At 43.8% G+C, this 17,152-nt stretch overlaps 1 protein-coding gene across 2 annotated transcripts in view; it reads left to right on the plus strand.

The window, feature by feature from the left end:
- LOC149463783 (solute carrier family 68 member 1-like) overlaps positions 1–12,605 on the plus strand; it is an 82,812-nt gene extending 70,207 nt beyond the window's left edge. For both annotated transcript variants that reach the window (XM_089674803.1, XM_089674804.1), the window contains exon 7: positions 3,811–12,605. In XM_089674803.1, coding sequence (XP_089530929.1) covers positions 3,811–3,940 — 130 coding nt within the window. In that variant the 3' untranslated portion in view covers positions 3,941–12,605. The remainder of the gene's footprint in view (positions 1–3,810) is intronic.
- The last annotated feature ends 4,547 nt before the right edge of the window (positions 12,606–17,152 follow it).

Below are 17,152 nucleotides of genomic sequence, written 5' to 3' on the forward strand. Positions count from 1 at the left end.
CTGTATTCCCAGTACATCTCCATTCCCCCAGAACACCCCTGTACCCCCCAGCACATCTCCTGGGCACCCCCCTTACACCCTGCACATTTTTGTACCTCCCAGCACATCTCTGTATACCTAAAACATCTCCATACCCCTTCCACAACCTCTTACCCCCATAACACCTCCATACCCCCCCAGTACATCTGTGTACCCCCAGAACACCCCTGTACCCCCCAGCACATCTCTGTATCTCCAGGACACCCCTGTACCCCTGCACACTTTTGTACCTCCCAGCACACCTCTGTACATCCAGGACATCTCCATACCCCTTGCACAACTTCTTACCTCCATAACACCTCTGTACCCCCCTCCAGTAAATCTGTGTACCCCCAGAACACCTCTGTATTCCCCAGCCTGCCTTTATACCCCATGCAGAAAAAAACCCATGGCCGTAGGCCTTGTCCCGGGAATGGCATGTCTGCCTTTGCCTTTATACCCCCCCCCCCCCCGCCAGCACATCTCTGTAGCCCAAGAAGACCTCCACACACCCCCAGCACACTTCAATACTACCCAGCAGCACATCTTTGTTCACCCTTGCACGTCTTTTGACCCTCCTCTCCCAGCCCCCACCATACACCTCTGCACCCCCTAGCATACTCTGTATCCAAAATCACATTCTGTACCCCAACACACCTTCATCCCCCCAGCAAGTCTTTATAAACCCCCAGCATGTCTCTGCACCCCCCTAGCAAATCTGTGTACCCCCACTGCACATCTTTGCACCCCCAGCACACCTCTGCATCCACCAGCACATTTTCATATACCCTTGCACCTCCTAGCATCCTCTGTATTCCCAGCACATCCATGTACTCCCAAAACATCTCTGCACCCCCAACACACCTTTGTACCCCCATGTACATCTCTGCATCCCCCAAAAATGCATTTTTACATTGGTGGTGAGTAGGAATAGTGCACCCTCTGCAGTAGTGGCCAGAATGCCACCCTTACAGACAGCTTAAAAAGTTCATTGGTGTCATGCTGCTGGCTCTGCAAAGTGGCATTGGCCCTGATACAATGCAGGCAAGTGGAAGGTCAATCGACCACAGCTCATGCAACACCTAGAAATCTCTGAAGGAATCCTACTGTTCTACACCATTGTCTCATATGAATGTTTGCTTGGTGCCATCTAGTGGCAGATTGGAAAGTATTCCACTGTTGAAGTGTAGGAAGAAAGCAAGCAAAATAGTAGGGCATTAGCCAGTGCAGCAACTTTAGCACTTACGTGATACCCTTTATTGGCTCACTACATCTTAAACAAGCAAACTTTCTAAACATGTTATGTATTCACATCAGGCAGTATACCCGATGATGTCAAGAAAGTTATAAACAGTGTGGAATGTATGCTGGATGACTATCTGCTATGTGACTCGAAGGAGCTTGACTTTTTCTAATAACCTAGCTCCAACCTCAAAAGTCCATTCTTGTTAAAAGTAGTAAAACCCAATAATTCTCTCTTACAAAAATAATTATAATAGCCATGTATTACACTATTCTAGATACACACAAAAGTAGGAAATGGAAAAGAAAATTTTGGCTTTTGTAAGATAACTGAAAAGACTAAAACTTCCAAGAATGCTAAGGCCTTTCATTGCTTACTAACTTAAAGTGGTTCTAAAGGCTCATGATTTTTTAACCTTAATACGGTCGATGCATTAAGGTAAAAACCTTCTGGGTACAGATCCCCAGCCCCCCCCCCAAATACTTACCTGAGCTCCATCTCAATCCAGTGATGTGCACAAGGGCAGTGGCTCTCTAGGGTCTGTCTGTGTCCTCATTGGCTCACATAGCAGCAGGAGCCATTGGCTCCTGTTGCTGTCAATCAGTCAGTCAGCCAATGAGAGAGCAAGGGCTGAGCTGTGCCTCGTGTGTGAGAGCCCGGCTCAGGAGCGAGCCTGATCAAGTGCCTCCATAGTAAAAAGCTTGCTATTGGGGACACTTGATGGGGGAGCCAGGCGGGGGACCAAAAAGAAGAGGATCAGGGCTGATCAGTGCAAAACCATTACACAGAGCAGGTACGTATAACATGTTTGTTCTTTTTTATTTATTTATTTTTAATCTTTCCTTTAGAATCACTGAACCATTTGCCGCCCACCCTATGGCCGAATGGCGGGCGGCAAATGTCATCAGCATTCCGTGTGGACGCCATATGGCGTCCTCCCGCACATGCGCAGATTGCGCTCCTGCAGAGCGGCACGATCTGTCACCGGCCGTGTACCTCGGACACGGCCGATGACAGATCTGAGTATCGGCCCCGTTGCCGGTACCATGTGACCTGCTGTGACCAATAACAGCAGGTCACATGACAGTTGTATACAATGGATGGCTTCATTCATGCCATCCATTGTATACTACTACCTAGCTGTGAATGGTCACAGCTAATCACATGCACGTCATGTGATTAGCTGTGGCCAAATCACAGCTAAGCACAAAAATAAATAAAAATAAAAAAACCCTGAATGAATCGATGTCATTCAGGTAAATGCTTGCTTATAGCAAAGTAATTCTTTGCTATAAGCAAATTGTGTAAAAAAAAAAAAAAAATACTGATCACTTCCCCAAAGTAGTACAATGTTACTATGGTAACATTGTACTACTTTGGTCAAAGTGAAATATGAAAAAAAATCTTAAAAAAAAAGAAAAAAAAATTAATAAAAAAAAAATATATATAAAAATAAAAATAGTGAAATTAATTTTTTTAATTTTCCGAAAAATTATGACAAAAAAAATACAACTTCAAAAAACTCGCCATGCCTCTTATGAAGTACGTCGGATTGTCTACTTTGCAAAAAGGGGTCATTTGGGGGATATCTGTACTGTTCTAACATTCTTGGACCTCAAGAAATTAGATTGGCTGTCAGTACTTCAGGATTAATCAATATTCAGATCTATACCATAGTTTGTGAACTCTATAACTTTCCTACAAACTAAAAAATACATCCTAATTTGGGTTATTTTCACCAAAGACATGTAGCAGAATACATCTCGGCCTAAGTTTATGAAGAACAATTATTTATTTGCAAACTTTTATAACAGAAACAAAGAAACTTTTTTTTTCTCAAAATGTTTGGTCTTTTTTTGTTAATTTAGCAAAAAATAAAAACCCCAGTGGTGATTAAATACCACCAAAAGAAAGCTCTAGTTGTGTGAAGAAAATGATACAATTTTAGTTTGGGTACAATGTTGTATGACCGCGCAATTGTCATTCAAAGTGTGAGAGCGCTGAAAACTGGCCTGGGCAGGAAGGTGTAAAATTGCCCGGTATTGAATTGGTTAATAATCTGTCCATCAGTCATTAAAGAGGTACAACTGTAATACAAAGCAATACAAGGACAAGTTGTAATGATATAGACAATTTATCGTATTGACTAAGGCCTCTTTCATGTCGGATGTATCTGGTCTGATCAGCAGTGGATTTGTGAACAAAACCCTTGCTGAATAAAAAGAAGCAAAATGAACAGATGCCACATTTTGTTCATTTGCTGCATTTAAAAACTAGAGCTTTCCGCACCCATATTAGATCTATGGATTGATTGGACCGCCTGCGTGAAAGGGGTGGGCCTAATACTGTAAAATATCTAATATGAAACTTTGTGTATTCTCATTTTTAAAGCCTGGGCCTGTCTCTTCCTACTATATGATACAAGCACCTGTAACAGAAGTACATTTCATATTTTATGTTATGTTGCATTGATCAGTTTGAGACAGTAATACATGAAATGTACAATTCTTTGTTTACACACCAGTCTTATTAACTTTTCTTGTATTTAGTCTGTTTTTAGGTCTCCATGATACAATGTTCTATCTGACATGTTTGGTCCCTCTCTGCATAGCCGTTGTACAGATCTTCATATGGACCCCATACTCTATCCGGAGCAGTCACGTTACAGAGTCATACTGAGTGACTGAAGCAATAGTTTATTAACATGAAGTACAATGTAATGAGAATAGCGTGGTGCCTTTTTTATGAAGTTGATTTCTAATAACTGCCTGGTAAGCAGTTTATTCTATATTTTCCTCTGCCTGCCAAGTTTTAGAAAAAATCTGTTAAGTAATATTTACATTGAAACTAGTATCATAGCATAAACTCTAGGCAGTTTAAGAAATTTTACATTATTTTGTGGAAAAAAAAAAACACCACCCACTGGTTATGGGTTGAGCATTTCTGTAGCAGTCACAACGCTTGAAAGCATTCAATCAATCCAAGCATAGAAGCTCATACTTTAACATGGGATGGTCACTCCATCTGTAGTCTTGGAGAATTAAAGTGGCACTAAGCTGGGTGTCAGCAACCAGTAGATCATGATTTACCAGTAGATCTCGGCCAGGTGACTGGTAGATCACAGTCAGGGCTTGCTGACCTGACACCCCAGAGCATCAAATAGAGTGCAATGCAGAGTGACTACTTGTAAAGTTGGAGCTGTAGTAGGGAGTACTGTCATGGTTGGTGGGTGTAGCACCTGCCAAGCATGACCCATTCAAGAGAATGAGGCCGCTCTGCAAATGCCCTTCAACTTTGTGCAGTACAGCAAACAAGGGGTTAAACAGGGAGTGGTGTGTTGCTTTTTCACCACCTGCTTTAACCCCTTGGACCCTGTAGAAGCATAGGGCACTTACAGAGGGCCCCATGTGCTTGAATGGCAGGTGGTAGCACCCACAAAAAGCTACAGGGGGTGTAATTCCTGCTGCAGCATGTGTACACCTTTGGCTGCTGCCTCAGCAGAAGAAGGGGGTAGGGATTAGGGGCTGTAAAACCGTGACTCAACCGCAGGGTATTACCACACCCCAACTTTACATGTAAACGAGCCCTAAGGGTGCTGCTGCCGGATGCAACTAAGGGCTCATTCTCAAGTGCAGCAGGAACTGCTACTCCTCTGCAAAGTGATCCGAGTGTGTTTGACAGGTGCTCAGGAAGCAATTTGTTGCCTCCTCACCACCTGATTTAAACTCACGATTGCCATGCAATGCACATGATTGTGACACAGTAGTACAGCAATTCGAGGTTTAGATCAGGTGTGAGGAGGGTGACAATGGCTGACACTGTGATCAGTGATCTTTGACTTCTCTCATGATGTTCAGGTAGATCATCACCTCTTTGAGGTTACCCTCCCCGGCACTAAACAATACCCTTATTCTGTGAAAAAAAAAATCTATCCAAATCCACTACTTAATGGCCCTGTAATCTATATTCCATTTTTTCTTACCCCAAACTGCCCGAAGACCGGCACATAGGACACAGGACCATTGGAGGAAAGGTGAGCAACACGTTCCCTGTAGTTCTGCTTTAAGGAATTCCAAGAACTGCTGGCATTTATGAAAAACTCCTTATAATTGTAGACAACAGGGAAAGACCAGTGTAGCATATGTAAGCATTGTGTAGATGGCGAATTTGCAATTATCTGACAACTCTATTGCTAGATATGATACCTGAGCAACCACAATGAAAACGGTTTGATACATAATTCTAATCTACTCTAAAAGTAAAACTTCAATTATTGCTGTAGATTGGTCTGTTTTTCATCTGAAGTAAATATTTGATATGAAATATTCAATAAATTGGCCAAGGCTGTTACTTAAATTGTCATATGACCCCCTCCTTAACCACCTGTTCTTCATCTTACAAGGTCAATGCACAACATGAGTATGTGTTATTCTAAAATATAGCATTAGCACACACAGTACAGTAAGTGTAGTGACTGCTTTCGTCCTAGATATTATAAACGCACAGAGTAAATATGAGATTTAACCGCTTTAGGACTGCCCTATAGCAGATATACTGCTACAGGGCAGAACCTGTGCGCAGGATCACGCATATATACGTCATTCTGCATTTCCGAGTAGAAGGCGCGTGCTGCCATTCGCAGCTGCAGATTTCAGTCACCAGGTCCCGGCCGATTATTACCCGCTGGCGCCCGGTGATTACCGAGCATCTCCGATGGGGAAGAATATTGTTTTGTTTACAAACAATCTTCCTCCCTGTCAGCTCGAGCACACTGCTCGGGATGGCTTTGCACAGTACAGCCATCCTGATCAGTGTGCTTACAGTGAAGAACACCCCTGCCCCCTATTAAAACACTCCCAGCACACAGTTAACCCTTTGATCACCCCTCATTACCCCCTTCCTGCCCATTGTCATTAGTACAGTGTCAGTGCTTTTTTTTTTAAGCACTGATCACTGTATTGGTGTCAGTGACACCAAGTTAGTTCCCCCCCAGTGTCAGAATGTCTGCCGCAGTCCCGCTAAAAGGTGCTGATCACTGCCATTACTAGTAGAAAAGAAAAAAAATCCCATTATGTATACCGCCATTTGTAAACGCTATAACTTTCACGTAAACCAATTAATTTACACGTATTGGGATTTTTTTTTTAGCAAAGACATGTCGCAGAATACGTTTTGGCGTAAATTTATGACAAAATTTGATTTTCTTAATTTTTTTACTGGACATGTTTAATAGTAAAAAGTCCAAAATGTAGTTTTCAAAATTGTTGGTCTTTTTTTATAGTGCAAAAAATAAAAAACACACAGGCAATCAAATACCACCAAAAGAAAGCTAAATTCGTGGGATAAAAAGGACGTAAATGTAATTTTGGGTGCAGTGTTGCATGACCGCGCGATTGTCAGTTAAAGTAACGCATCGCCGTAGCGCAAAAAATGGCCTGGTCATGAAGGGGGGTAAATCCTCTGGAGGGCAAGTGGTTAAAAGCTGAACTTTGGGCAAATATAATATACTAAATTATTGCAGCTCTGCACGCATTAATGGATTCTTAAGTCTAAGTTCACACTCTGAATCACTTATGAATTGCCAGGGCTTTCTTTTTTTTTCAGCTGGAACTTAGTGGAACTTAATTCCACCACCTCTGCCCTCTGCTTTCTACTCACCGGTAGCATTAGTAGATGCAGAAGTTCGGCTTCTGTGTTTACAAGTGACAGCTTGTCTCCCAACAGCTCTCACAGATCTGATCTCCTAAGCGGCTCCCACTGAGTGCAGAATGGGGACAAGATGCAGGTGCCTGGGGTGTGCAGTGTAGATGCCAAAACCCCCACTGGATAAGTATGAGGGGAGTTCCTAGAGCTGGCTGGGTTCTTCAGCATAATACAGCAACCAAACTATGACGTGGAAGATGTTGGAGCTTTTAAGGAGGGGGGAGAAGATGGAGCAGTGGAGGGGGAGTTGCATGTAGATGTCAGAACTGAAGGGGTAGAAGAGGATTAATATGTGGATGGGGGATGCTGCACACAACTGAACTCTGCACTCTGTACGCAGTGCACCCCTGAACTCTGTAAGCAGGCATCCCTGAACTCTGTACGTAGTGCACCCCTCAACTTTGCACTCTGTATGCAACGCACCCCCAAAATCTGCACTCTGTGTATAAATGCCCCCCCCCCCCGAACTCTGCACTCTGTACATAATGCACTCCTGGTATTTAATGCCCCTTTACCCTAGGTTCACGTCTAAGTGTTTTCTGCAGCATTTTGCAGTCCATTTAACATGATTTCCTATGGGAAAAGTTCACATCTCCGCATTTTCACCCGGTTCGTTTTTTGGAAAGGGTCAGGGACTTTTTTTGACCGCAAAAAGTTGCGTTTTTGGTTCTATAGACTTCAATAGAAACACTGCAGAAAAGCATGTAGTTCGTTTTTTGCCACATTTTTGATGCATTTTGCATTTTAAATCTGCCTAGCAACAAGAAAAAACAAATTTTAAAAACGTACTGCAGAAACGGATCAAACGCAAACTGCATAGGTGTGAACCTAGACCCTTCCACTGTCAGTTAAATTTGATCACACCCACTATTTGATGCGATTTTGAAGGTGTGTGCGTAAGGGGGGAGGGGTGTTTTGGGGGCCGTGGTTGAGTTTCTGCACCTATTTTCTGAGAAGAAAAGCCCTGTGAATCGCATAGGAACTCTACTGCATTCCTTTACAATTCACATACAATTCAGTGCGGTGCAATTTAAGCCCATTCATTTTGCATTAGTTTTGATCGCACCTCATATGCACCAAAGTCGTGTATGCAGAAATGTTTTTAACACACTGCAATCGGATCGCATGGTCTCTTTGTACTATGCTGGTAAACATACTGCATTTGCATCCTGCATTTGGTGTGTCGTTAAGATTACACTGACACCCACTGCAGATTGCTAGGGCAGTGAATCGCAGGTTTCCTGCACCTCATCCTAGTGTGAACCAAAGCTAAATGTAGTTTTTAAATGTAAGCAATGTTAAGTACCTACATTTGACTTGGTACCCACCCCTTGCAGTCCATTTACAGCGGTGCTCAGATTGGGAGAGGGAGAAGCACCACATGGAGCCAGTCAGGTGGACTGCAGTGCTAACAAGCAACATGATGATAGGAGAAGAGAGCAGAGTGCCACAGAGATACTCTCATCAGTCTCCTGTGTTTCCTTTCACTCTACTTAAAGCGAAGTTCCACTCACACTGTCAAAAAATAAAAGTCAACAGCTACAAAAAACTGTAGCTGCTGACTTTTAAAAAACAGCCACTTACCTGTCCCATGATCCAGGTGCCAGCATCTTCAGTGTAGGCATCTGGCTGTGACAGCTTGCGGCTTCACATTTGGGTGCCCCGCTGCGCTTCCTGAATGGTACTGTCATGTGTCCCAGAAGACTACGGGGAGGGGGACAACTTCCACCTCTGATTGCCTAGGCGATTGCAGTGGAAGTGGGAGAGGGTACCTGTCAAATTTGGGTACCCGCTCCCCAAAGGTGCCAATCCTAAATGGGGAATGTCACAGAACTCCACCGGTCTCCTTGGACGCCACCAGATATACCCACGGGTTCAACCCAGCCTTTGGGTCCTGGTATGGCCTGTTGACACAGCTGCACATATGCAGGTGGTTTACCATGCACTTGCAAAGAGGGATGTTTTTGGACTTCCCTGGTGGCAATCTTTGCATGTGCAAACCCCATACATGCGCAGATTTGCTGCACATCTCTCATGGTACCTGAGCCTTGCAGCACATCTACTGACGCGCAGGGGGTGGGGAGAAATAATCACCTAGGCGAGAATTCCATAAGTGCTGCTTTGCATCACAAAACAAGTACTTCCAAAAAAAAAAATTGTAAGAGAAGGGGGATAAGGCTGGGCAGCACAGGGTAGGTAGCATATGGTGAAGGTTTGCTTTAAGTCAGTGTGTCCAGACCAGGGGCGGACTGACAACTCATGGGGCCCCCGGGCAATAGGGGATCATGGGGCCCCTGTGTCCTTGCCCAAACTCAAAAAAGCCTATGAAAAAGGTACCAGGGGCATCTCATGGGGCCCCCTACTGACCCCGGGCCCTCGGGCGGTGCCGGAGTTTCCAAATGGTCAGTCCGCCCCTAGTCCAGACACACTAATGTGATACTATGTTTCTTTGTGTTAATGATTGATGCACTGATTTAGAATTTTTTAAAATATTTATTCTAATATATTCTGTACGGGGTCTATTGTCTGTGCACTGTTGGTTTTATTTAGGACAATGTGGTTTGTGTGCAGCAAATCATTGCTACAGATTCAGTTTAAAAGAACAAATTCGACTGGTTGCTGTGGGTTATAAACATGTGCGTTTCGTAACAAATCGATTTTCTGTCAAAAATTTGATTTTTGGAGATTCGGGTGCATATGAATGTCAACGAATCCGAAAAAAAAAAGTTGTAAAAAATTAACAAATGTTTTATACAATTAACAAGTTAACATTTGTTTTATTCGGATGATGTCACATGATGTGATAGTCGTTCGGGCCCATAGGGAAATTATTTCAATTTTCACATTTGTTTGATAAAGCAGATTCGAGTAAACTTGAGATTTAAATTGAATTTGTAATTGTAACAGTCAGTTTAGTTCTACAATCTAAACTAATATATAGCAATCTGTCAAAAAAAAACTGCAAAGTTTTGCAAACCCACCCTGACCAACGAATATACAAAAAGAATGCTGAAGATACTAAATTATTTCGGAAAACGAATCGGTTCAACATGACGAAATGAAATTCTTCAATGAATGAACGCATCCAAAACAAACGAAAATTTTGGCCGTGCACATGTCTAGTAGGTTAATGTTGGCTGACCATCATCATTGCTCTTTGCCTTGCCTTATTGCAATAGCCGTATATGTTTGCTTGGATTTATATGTCATTTTTATTTGTATGTTACAGTGGCAGACCCTTAGTAGGTTTTACAAAACGTGCAATTTACAGACATTACTGACTTGTCTTAAAGGTGAACTCCAAGTAGATGTAATACAATTTTGAATCATCTAATAATGTATGCATTAGAAATCATACAATGCAAAATAAGTCAACTACTAACTAGCATAAGTACCTGAATCTGTCTTATTATCATTCTACTCTAATTATACGTACATCAACACTTGGACTGGCAGGGGATGGCCAGCACTCTGAATCAAACATGGCTGTATTGCTTTGCACAGTGCTGTAAGCCTAAAGCTGGCCATACATGTATAGCTCTTTTCCTTCAAACTGCGAGCTGCAAAACAGAAATCTGACAGATTCCCCCATCCATGTTTTGGGGCCACACAGCGCCCCTGTACTCCTGTCAACGGTGGATGTGCAGCTGTGTCTGTACAGCCACTGCATCTCCATTCACTAACAAAAGCTGACTGCACCCAGCTTTATGTGCTTAAACAAGTCGCATTCATGCTGAAAGGGCCTCTGCGCCCATGTGGATGAGGCCCATATGTACTATGTGTGCTTACTGCTGTCTGCAATGCCTACTACTGGGGAGAACTGTTAACAGTGCAACTCTGACAAAGTGCCAGTGTACTAGGTGAAACTATACACAAAGGTGCAGGCTTTTAAAATGTAACTGTTAGTGGCAGGTCCACTTTAATTTGTAGCATGTGCAGTAACACTAATCTACAGTGCAGGGCCGGATCTAGCCTGTTTGATCTGGGGGTGCAGTAAAAAAAAAAAAAAAGCCAGGGGGCATAATGTCACTAGTATGACAGGGATGCATGGAACCAGTATTCCCTGTTCACTCTGCACACTTTTGTACCACGGAGTCATACCCTGGAAGTGACATCTTACAGGTAGTGCACAGGTGGTGCAGGAGTGAAATGGGAATGCTGTCTTTAGTTTAGGATGATTAAACAAAACCTGTGCCCCCTTATATCAGGTGTCCCTCACAAAGTCCCTCCTTATATAAGGAGTTCTTCTCAGAGTCCCTCCTTACATCAGAGTTCCTATAACAGTCCCTCCTTACATCAACTGTCCCCATCAGAGTGTCCCCTTACGTCAACTGTCCCCATCAGAGTCCTCCTTTCATCAACTGTCTCCATCAGAGTGTCCCCTTATGTCAACTGTCCCCATCAGAGTCCTCCTTTCAGCAACTGTCCACATCAGAGTGTCCCCTTACATCAACTGTCCCCATCAGAGTGTCCCCTTGCATCAACTGTCCCCATCAGAGTCCTCCTTTAATCAACTGTCCCCATCAGAGTGTCCCTTTACGTCAACTGTCCCCATCAGAGTATCCCCTGACATCAACTGTCCCCATCAGAGTCCTCCTTTCATCAACTGGTCCCCATCAGAGTGCTTCCTTACATCAACTGTCCCCATCAGAGTGTCCCCTTACATCAACTGTCCCCCCTCAGAGTCCCCCTTTCATCAACTGTCCCCATCAGAGTCCTTTCATCAACTGTCCCCATCAAAGTGCCGCCTTACATCAACTGTCCCCATCATAGTGCCGCCTTACATCAACTGTCCCATCAGAATGTCCCCTTACATCAACTGTCCCCATCAGAGTTCTCTTTTCATCAACTGTCCCCATCAGAGTGCCCTCTTACACTTTTTAATTCACTCTGAGGTCTGAGGGTGCACAACTAAAATCTGGGAGGGGCATAGCTCACCCCAGCAACCCCCTAGATCCGGGCCTGCTACAGTGTTTCATGTAAATGTAAACACTTATATTTTACATGAAGGACTAGCTGTATATACAGATGAATTTATTATTATTGCAAAGACCAGTGGTGTCAAAGCAGTCAATGACAAGCTTACGTCTTACACGGGTGTCAAACTGGAGGCCCTCCAGCTGTTGCCAAACTACAAGTCCCATGAGGCATTGCAAAACTGACAGTTACAAGCATGACTCCCAAAGGCAGAGGCACAATGGGACTTGTAGTTTCGCAACAGCTGCAGGGCTGCCAGTTTGACACCCCTGTGTAGCAGTTTAAAATTAGCTGTTATCTGATTTCTGATTCGCTAATAGAGATGTTTTTATATCAGTACTTTTATTTTATATTGTACAAATCCAACAAAAACTGCTAATGTAAATAGTAGAAGGTTATAGTGGGATCATTATATACATTTTTTCTGTCCATTAACTGTACCATAGACTGTACCATATGCATACAACTGAAGGAAGGTACAGATACACTATGAATACTTTTTTGCATTAGTCATTGACATTCTTTAGTACATTGATGTGTGTATTTTATATGTATATGGAAATGTGAAAAAAATGTGACCTTATTTTGTGACATGTTAAACAAAGGTTCTTATTTAGTGCATTTGCTGTTACTTTTGGTGCAATAAAATTTGGGAAACTTTAAATTGTGTCATGTTTTCTCTGAGATATTGTGAAGGTGATTACTTGTGTATTAATATATATTACAAACAGAGTATTTTCCTTTACTGTGTAGGTGATTCTTGATCCTGTCATTCAACACTTTTCCTTTAGGGTACATTCACACAGCACTTTAGTCGCTGTTGTTTGCTACGTTCAGAGGCAGGGCCACCTCTGGATACAGCAACACTCTGCTATGTCAGCATACAAACTGGCCTTTTAGCTGTGGCTAGTTCACGTGCGGTTAAAATTCAGCAGAATCACTGACCCTGGATGCACACTGGCTGCACTAAGGGTTGGTTGGAGGCTCTATTCCCATTTACCCACTCAGTTACATGTGAACAGTAGTGTTCTGGCTGTTGGAGTACAAATCTGACGGCAGCAGCTGTTTGTACAAAGAAGCTCTTGCATGCTTATAAAGGTGAAAAAACATTAAAAAGGGCTCAAAATCACCTATATACGCTACGATCTGTGGCTATTTAAATTGCAATTAGTGTATGTGTATAAGTAGTCAATGAGGTTGTTAGCTCTCGGGGGATGCACTGAGCAGGCTAGATACTGAGCCATGGGGAGCAGAAAAGAACTGTCAATGACCAGTGTAACAAGGTAATAGAACCCTATAAATATGGAAAAGGATATAAAAATATATCTAAAGCCCTGAATATGCCAATCAGTACTGTTCATTCACCTGTTAAGAAGTGTAAAGTTCGGGAATCTCTTGATACTGAGTCAAGGTCATGTAGACAAAGAAAAATTGCAGCCACAACTGCCAGAAGAATTGTTCGGTTACAAAGAAAAATCCACAGATAACCTCAGAAGAAATCCAGGCTGTTCTGGAAAAAGACAGTGTGGTTGTTTCAAGGAGCACAATACGATACTTGAACAAACATTAACTGCATGGTTGAGTTGCCAGTAAGAAGCAGTTACAGCGCCAATGCCATAAAAAAAGCCAGCTGAGGCGTGTCAAGGTATTATTGTATATTGTAAACAAGCGTTCAAAATTGGGATTCCCCAGTATGGGGTAGAGGGGGGAACATTCTGGTGACAGGGAGGACAAGGCAAAAAGAGAGCAGCATATGCAAAACATCGTATCGATCAGTGGATGCATCTTGAGGGAAGAAGGAGTGCCACTGCACCACGGAGCTCTACCGAGAGAAACCAGAGTCTGAGCTTGTTCGATGTTTGGCCATAATTTAATGTCACCATGGCGGCACCAGTCTATCAGCCTCCCCAGATGTGCCGCTTGATAATATTTGTGTAAGTCTGGGACTGCCAGTCCTCCATGTTGTTTAGGTAATGCTAAGAGCTTATGTTGGATCCGTGGTTTTTGCTTCGCCCAGATGACGTCATAAAGCATGGTATCCGCTTGTTTGAAGAACCGTAAAGGTATACAAATAGGAAGGGCCTGAAAGAGGAAGAGGAATTTAGGTAGGATGCACATCTTCACAATGTTGCATCGGCCAAACCAGGAGTATATGCCCTTATGCCAAGTGGATAAAAGAGAGCAAACTTTATCTAGAAGCGGGGTGAAATTCAAGGAGAAGATGCGTGTTAACTGTGAAGGGATCAGGGTGCCCAGATATTTCAGAGCAGTATCAGACCATTTAAAGTGAAAATTAGTTTGCAAAGATTGTCGTAGATGTTGAGGTAACTTTACACCCATTGCTTCTTAAGTAATTCATTTGAAGATTAGACAGGGCCCCATATCACTTAAATTCTTGCAAAAGGTTGGGGATAGAAATTAGTGGGTTGGTTAATGTGAACATCATATCGCCAGTGTAGGCCGAGATCTTATGCCATGTCCCACCAGCCTCCAGTCCCACTATATCCAGGTTCCATCTAACCTTACAGAGAAAAGGCTCCAATGTGAGGGCAAAGAGAAGGGGGACTAGGGGACACCCCTGCCGGGTCCCATTGGATATAGGAAAAGGATCAGAGAGAACTCCATTCACCTTTACCGAGGCAGTAGGAGACGTATAGACCACTAGATACCCAGCAACACATATGGGCTCCCAATCCTATATGGTGAAGGACCTCGACCATGAACCTTCAATCCACACAGTCGAAAGGCTTTTTCAGCATCCAAACCTAGTAGTACGCAAGCAGTGTCTGATTGATCGGCTATGTGAATCAAGTTTAGGACTTTAATAGTGTTGTCTTGCGCCTCTCGGGACAGGATAAAGCCAACCTGATCCTGATGGATGATGCAGGGCAAATGTCATTGAAGGCATGAAGCGATTACCTTGGTGAACACTTTGAGATCCATGTTTAAGAGGGAAATTGGTCTATAACTAACACATGATGAGGGGTCCTTCCCTTCCTTGGGGATCACTGTGATGTGAGCTAGCAACAAATCTCGGGGGAAAGAGGCTTAATTTCCTAGCGCGTTAAACAGTTTGAACAGGTGCTGTCCAAGGTGTGGGAGTAAAGTCTTGTAATATTGTACCGTTAGACCATCAAGGCCTGGTGCCTTCCCAGATTTAGCAGCGCTTAATGCGTTTTGTACCTCATTCAGGGAGATGGGAACTTTGAGGTCCTTTCTATTTGGCAAAGGCAGTCTTGGCATACCTGAGGCCGTCAAGTACTCTTGTACTGAGGCTCTTGAGCAAGTGGAAGGTCCCAAATTGTATAAGGTAGAGTAAAATTCCCCAAAGGTCTTGGCTACAAGCGACAGAAGGGTACTGTTGCTACCATCTGGTCAAGCGATGTGCAGGACGTAGGTTGCTAGACATTGTGTTTGTAATGAACGGTCTAAAGTCCGACCACATTTATCACCCGATTCGTAAAATACTCGATGACACGTTTTCAGGGCTGCTTTGGCCCTGAAGCGTAAGAGATCTGCGATTTGGTTGCGTAGAAGTAACAATTCTGTTTCCAGCACCCGGTTGGGGAATGTTTATGACGAGATTCTACAACCTGGACCTTAGTCAAAAGGGCAGAAAGCTGCATTTCTCGTTTGTTTTTTATTCTAGCTCCATGTTTAATAAGGACCCCTCTTATCACGGCCTTATGGGCTTCCCAAATAATTTCTGGATTACAGTCTGGGGTGTCATTTATGGTAAAGTACGAGTTAATCTCCCAGGTCACATCTGTCAAGACCATAGGGTCCTGCAGTAGGCTTTCGTTCAATTTCCAAGAGGGGCATCGTGGATCCCTGTCATGGTCCTACCTTTTCCCAGAGGTTATGTGCTGGCATCCATCTTGGGTTTCTGCAGAGCATGGTGGGAGTCTTTTATGCCTTCAGGCCTCTGCGGTCCATCCCCCAGAGTGGTGTGGTTGATCACATATAAGCCTGTTGTCCGCACGTGCTCTTTGCATTCGTGTCTTGTATGTTCGTGTTGCAACAAGCTCTGTTTCTACTCTCGTGGCTCTCCTGGAAACTGACTCGGCTTTTGACTAGACTATTCTCTGCGTTATCCATTTATCTGACCTCCCGTTGCTGAACCCGGCTTGTGACCTGTTATTCTTGTCTACCGTTCTGTACTGTCTGTCCCGTTGTTATCGACCCGGCCTGCCCGACTACGCTATTGTCTTATCTGGTTTCTACCAGCTACACGCCATTGGCGGTGGCCATTACCACAGCTAGGGTGTCTCGGGGGCCGCGACCTGGTCCCTGGCAGCGTCAAGTCCATCCCCACCATCAGGGGCCCTGGTGAAGGGCAGCCTGGGACTTAGACTCCGCGCCCAGAGGAACTCCGGTCTGTGGGTGGTGGTTGTCGTCAGTCGGTGCGTGACCCTGCCATTAGGCCTGCCTGTCCGTTCCACAGCTCCTGCCCTGACAATCCCGAATCCCCAACAGTGAGTATTGGATTGAAATTGGAGCATGGTCTGACCAAGTGATGTTGCTGATCAGGTGGAGAGTAGTATGTATAGTCACGTTCCCTGGAAAGAAGAAGCTGCCACACATCATGGAGCTGTGCTCTATAGAGAGCATGTAAGATACGTTTATGAACAGTGGGGGTAATGGAGGAGGTGCCGTGGAGGTGTCTATGAGAGGGACACTAAATTCGCCTCCTAGAATGAGGTGCTCCTCAGAGAACTCCAGCGGTCGAGCAAGCACTCCACTGAGAAAGAGGTCCTGTTGAGCATTCGGAGCATATATCATGGCAAAAGTCACCAATATGTCACAAATCCTACCTTTTAAAAAAAGAAACCGCGCCATTTTCGTCTGTTAATACCTCCTGTTGTGACCATGACACGAGCCTAGATAAGAGAATCGATACACCTTTGAATTTAGCCATTTTGTTAGTAGCATGATAAACAAAGGGGAACGGTCTATTTCTCAGGTAAGGGAGTCTGTCCTCTTGAAAGTGGGTCTCCTGTATAATTGCCACATCACATCGAAGCCTTTTGAGGTCAGATAGTAGCACTTGGCCCCTCTCCCGAGCAGAAAAGTAATTGAGTTACAACAATTATAATGTAAGATCCCTTAAAAAGCGGTAATATCACATGTGTAGAAAAAAAAAAAAGGGGGGGGGACATTAATTACATACCATACAGTGAACAGAACAGTAAGGCACTCTAACAGCTTCCC

The sequence above is a fragment of the Staurois parvus genome, unplaced genomic scaffold, assembly GCF_062004578.1.
Source record: "Staurois parvus isolate SC_StPar_1 unplaced genomic scaffold, SC_StPar_1.0 ptg000152l, whole genome shotgun sequence".
In the NCBI taxonomy this organism is placed as follows: Eukaryota; Metazoa; Chordata; class Amphibia; order Anura; family Ranidae; genus Staurois; species Staurois parvus.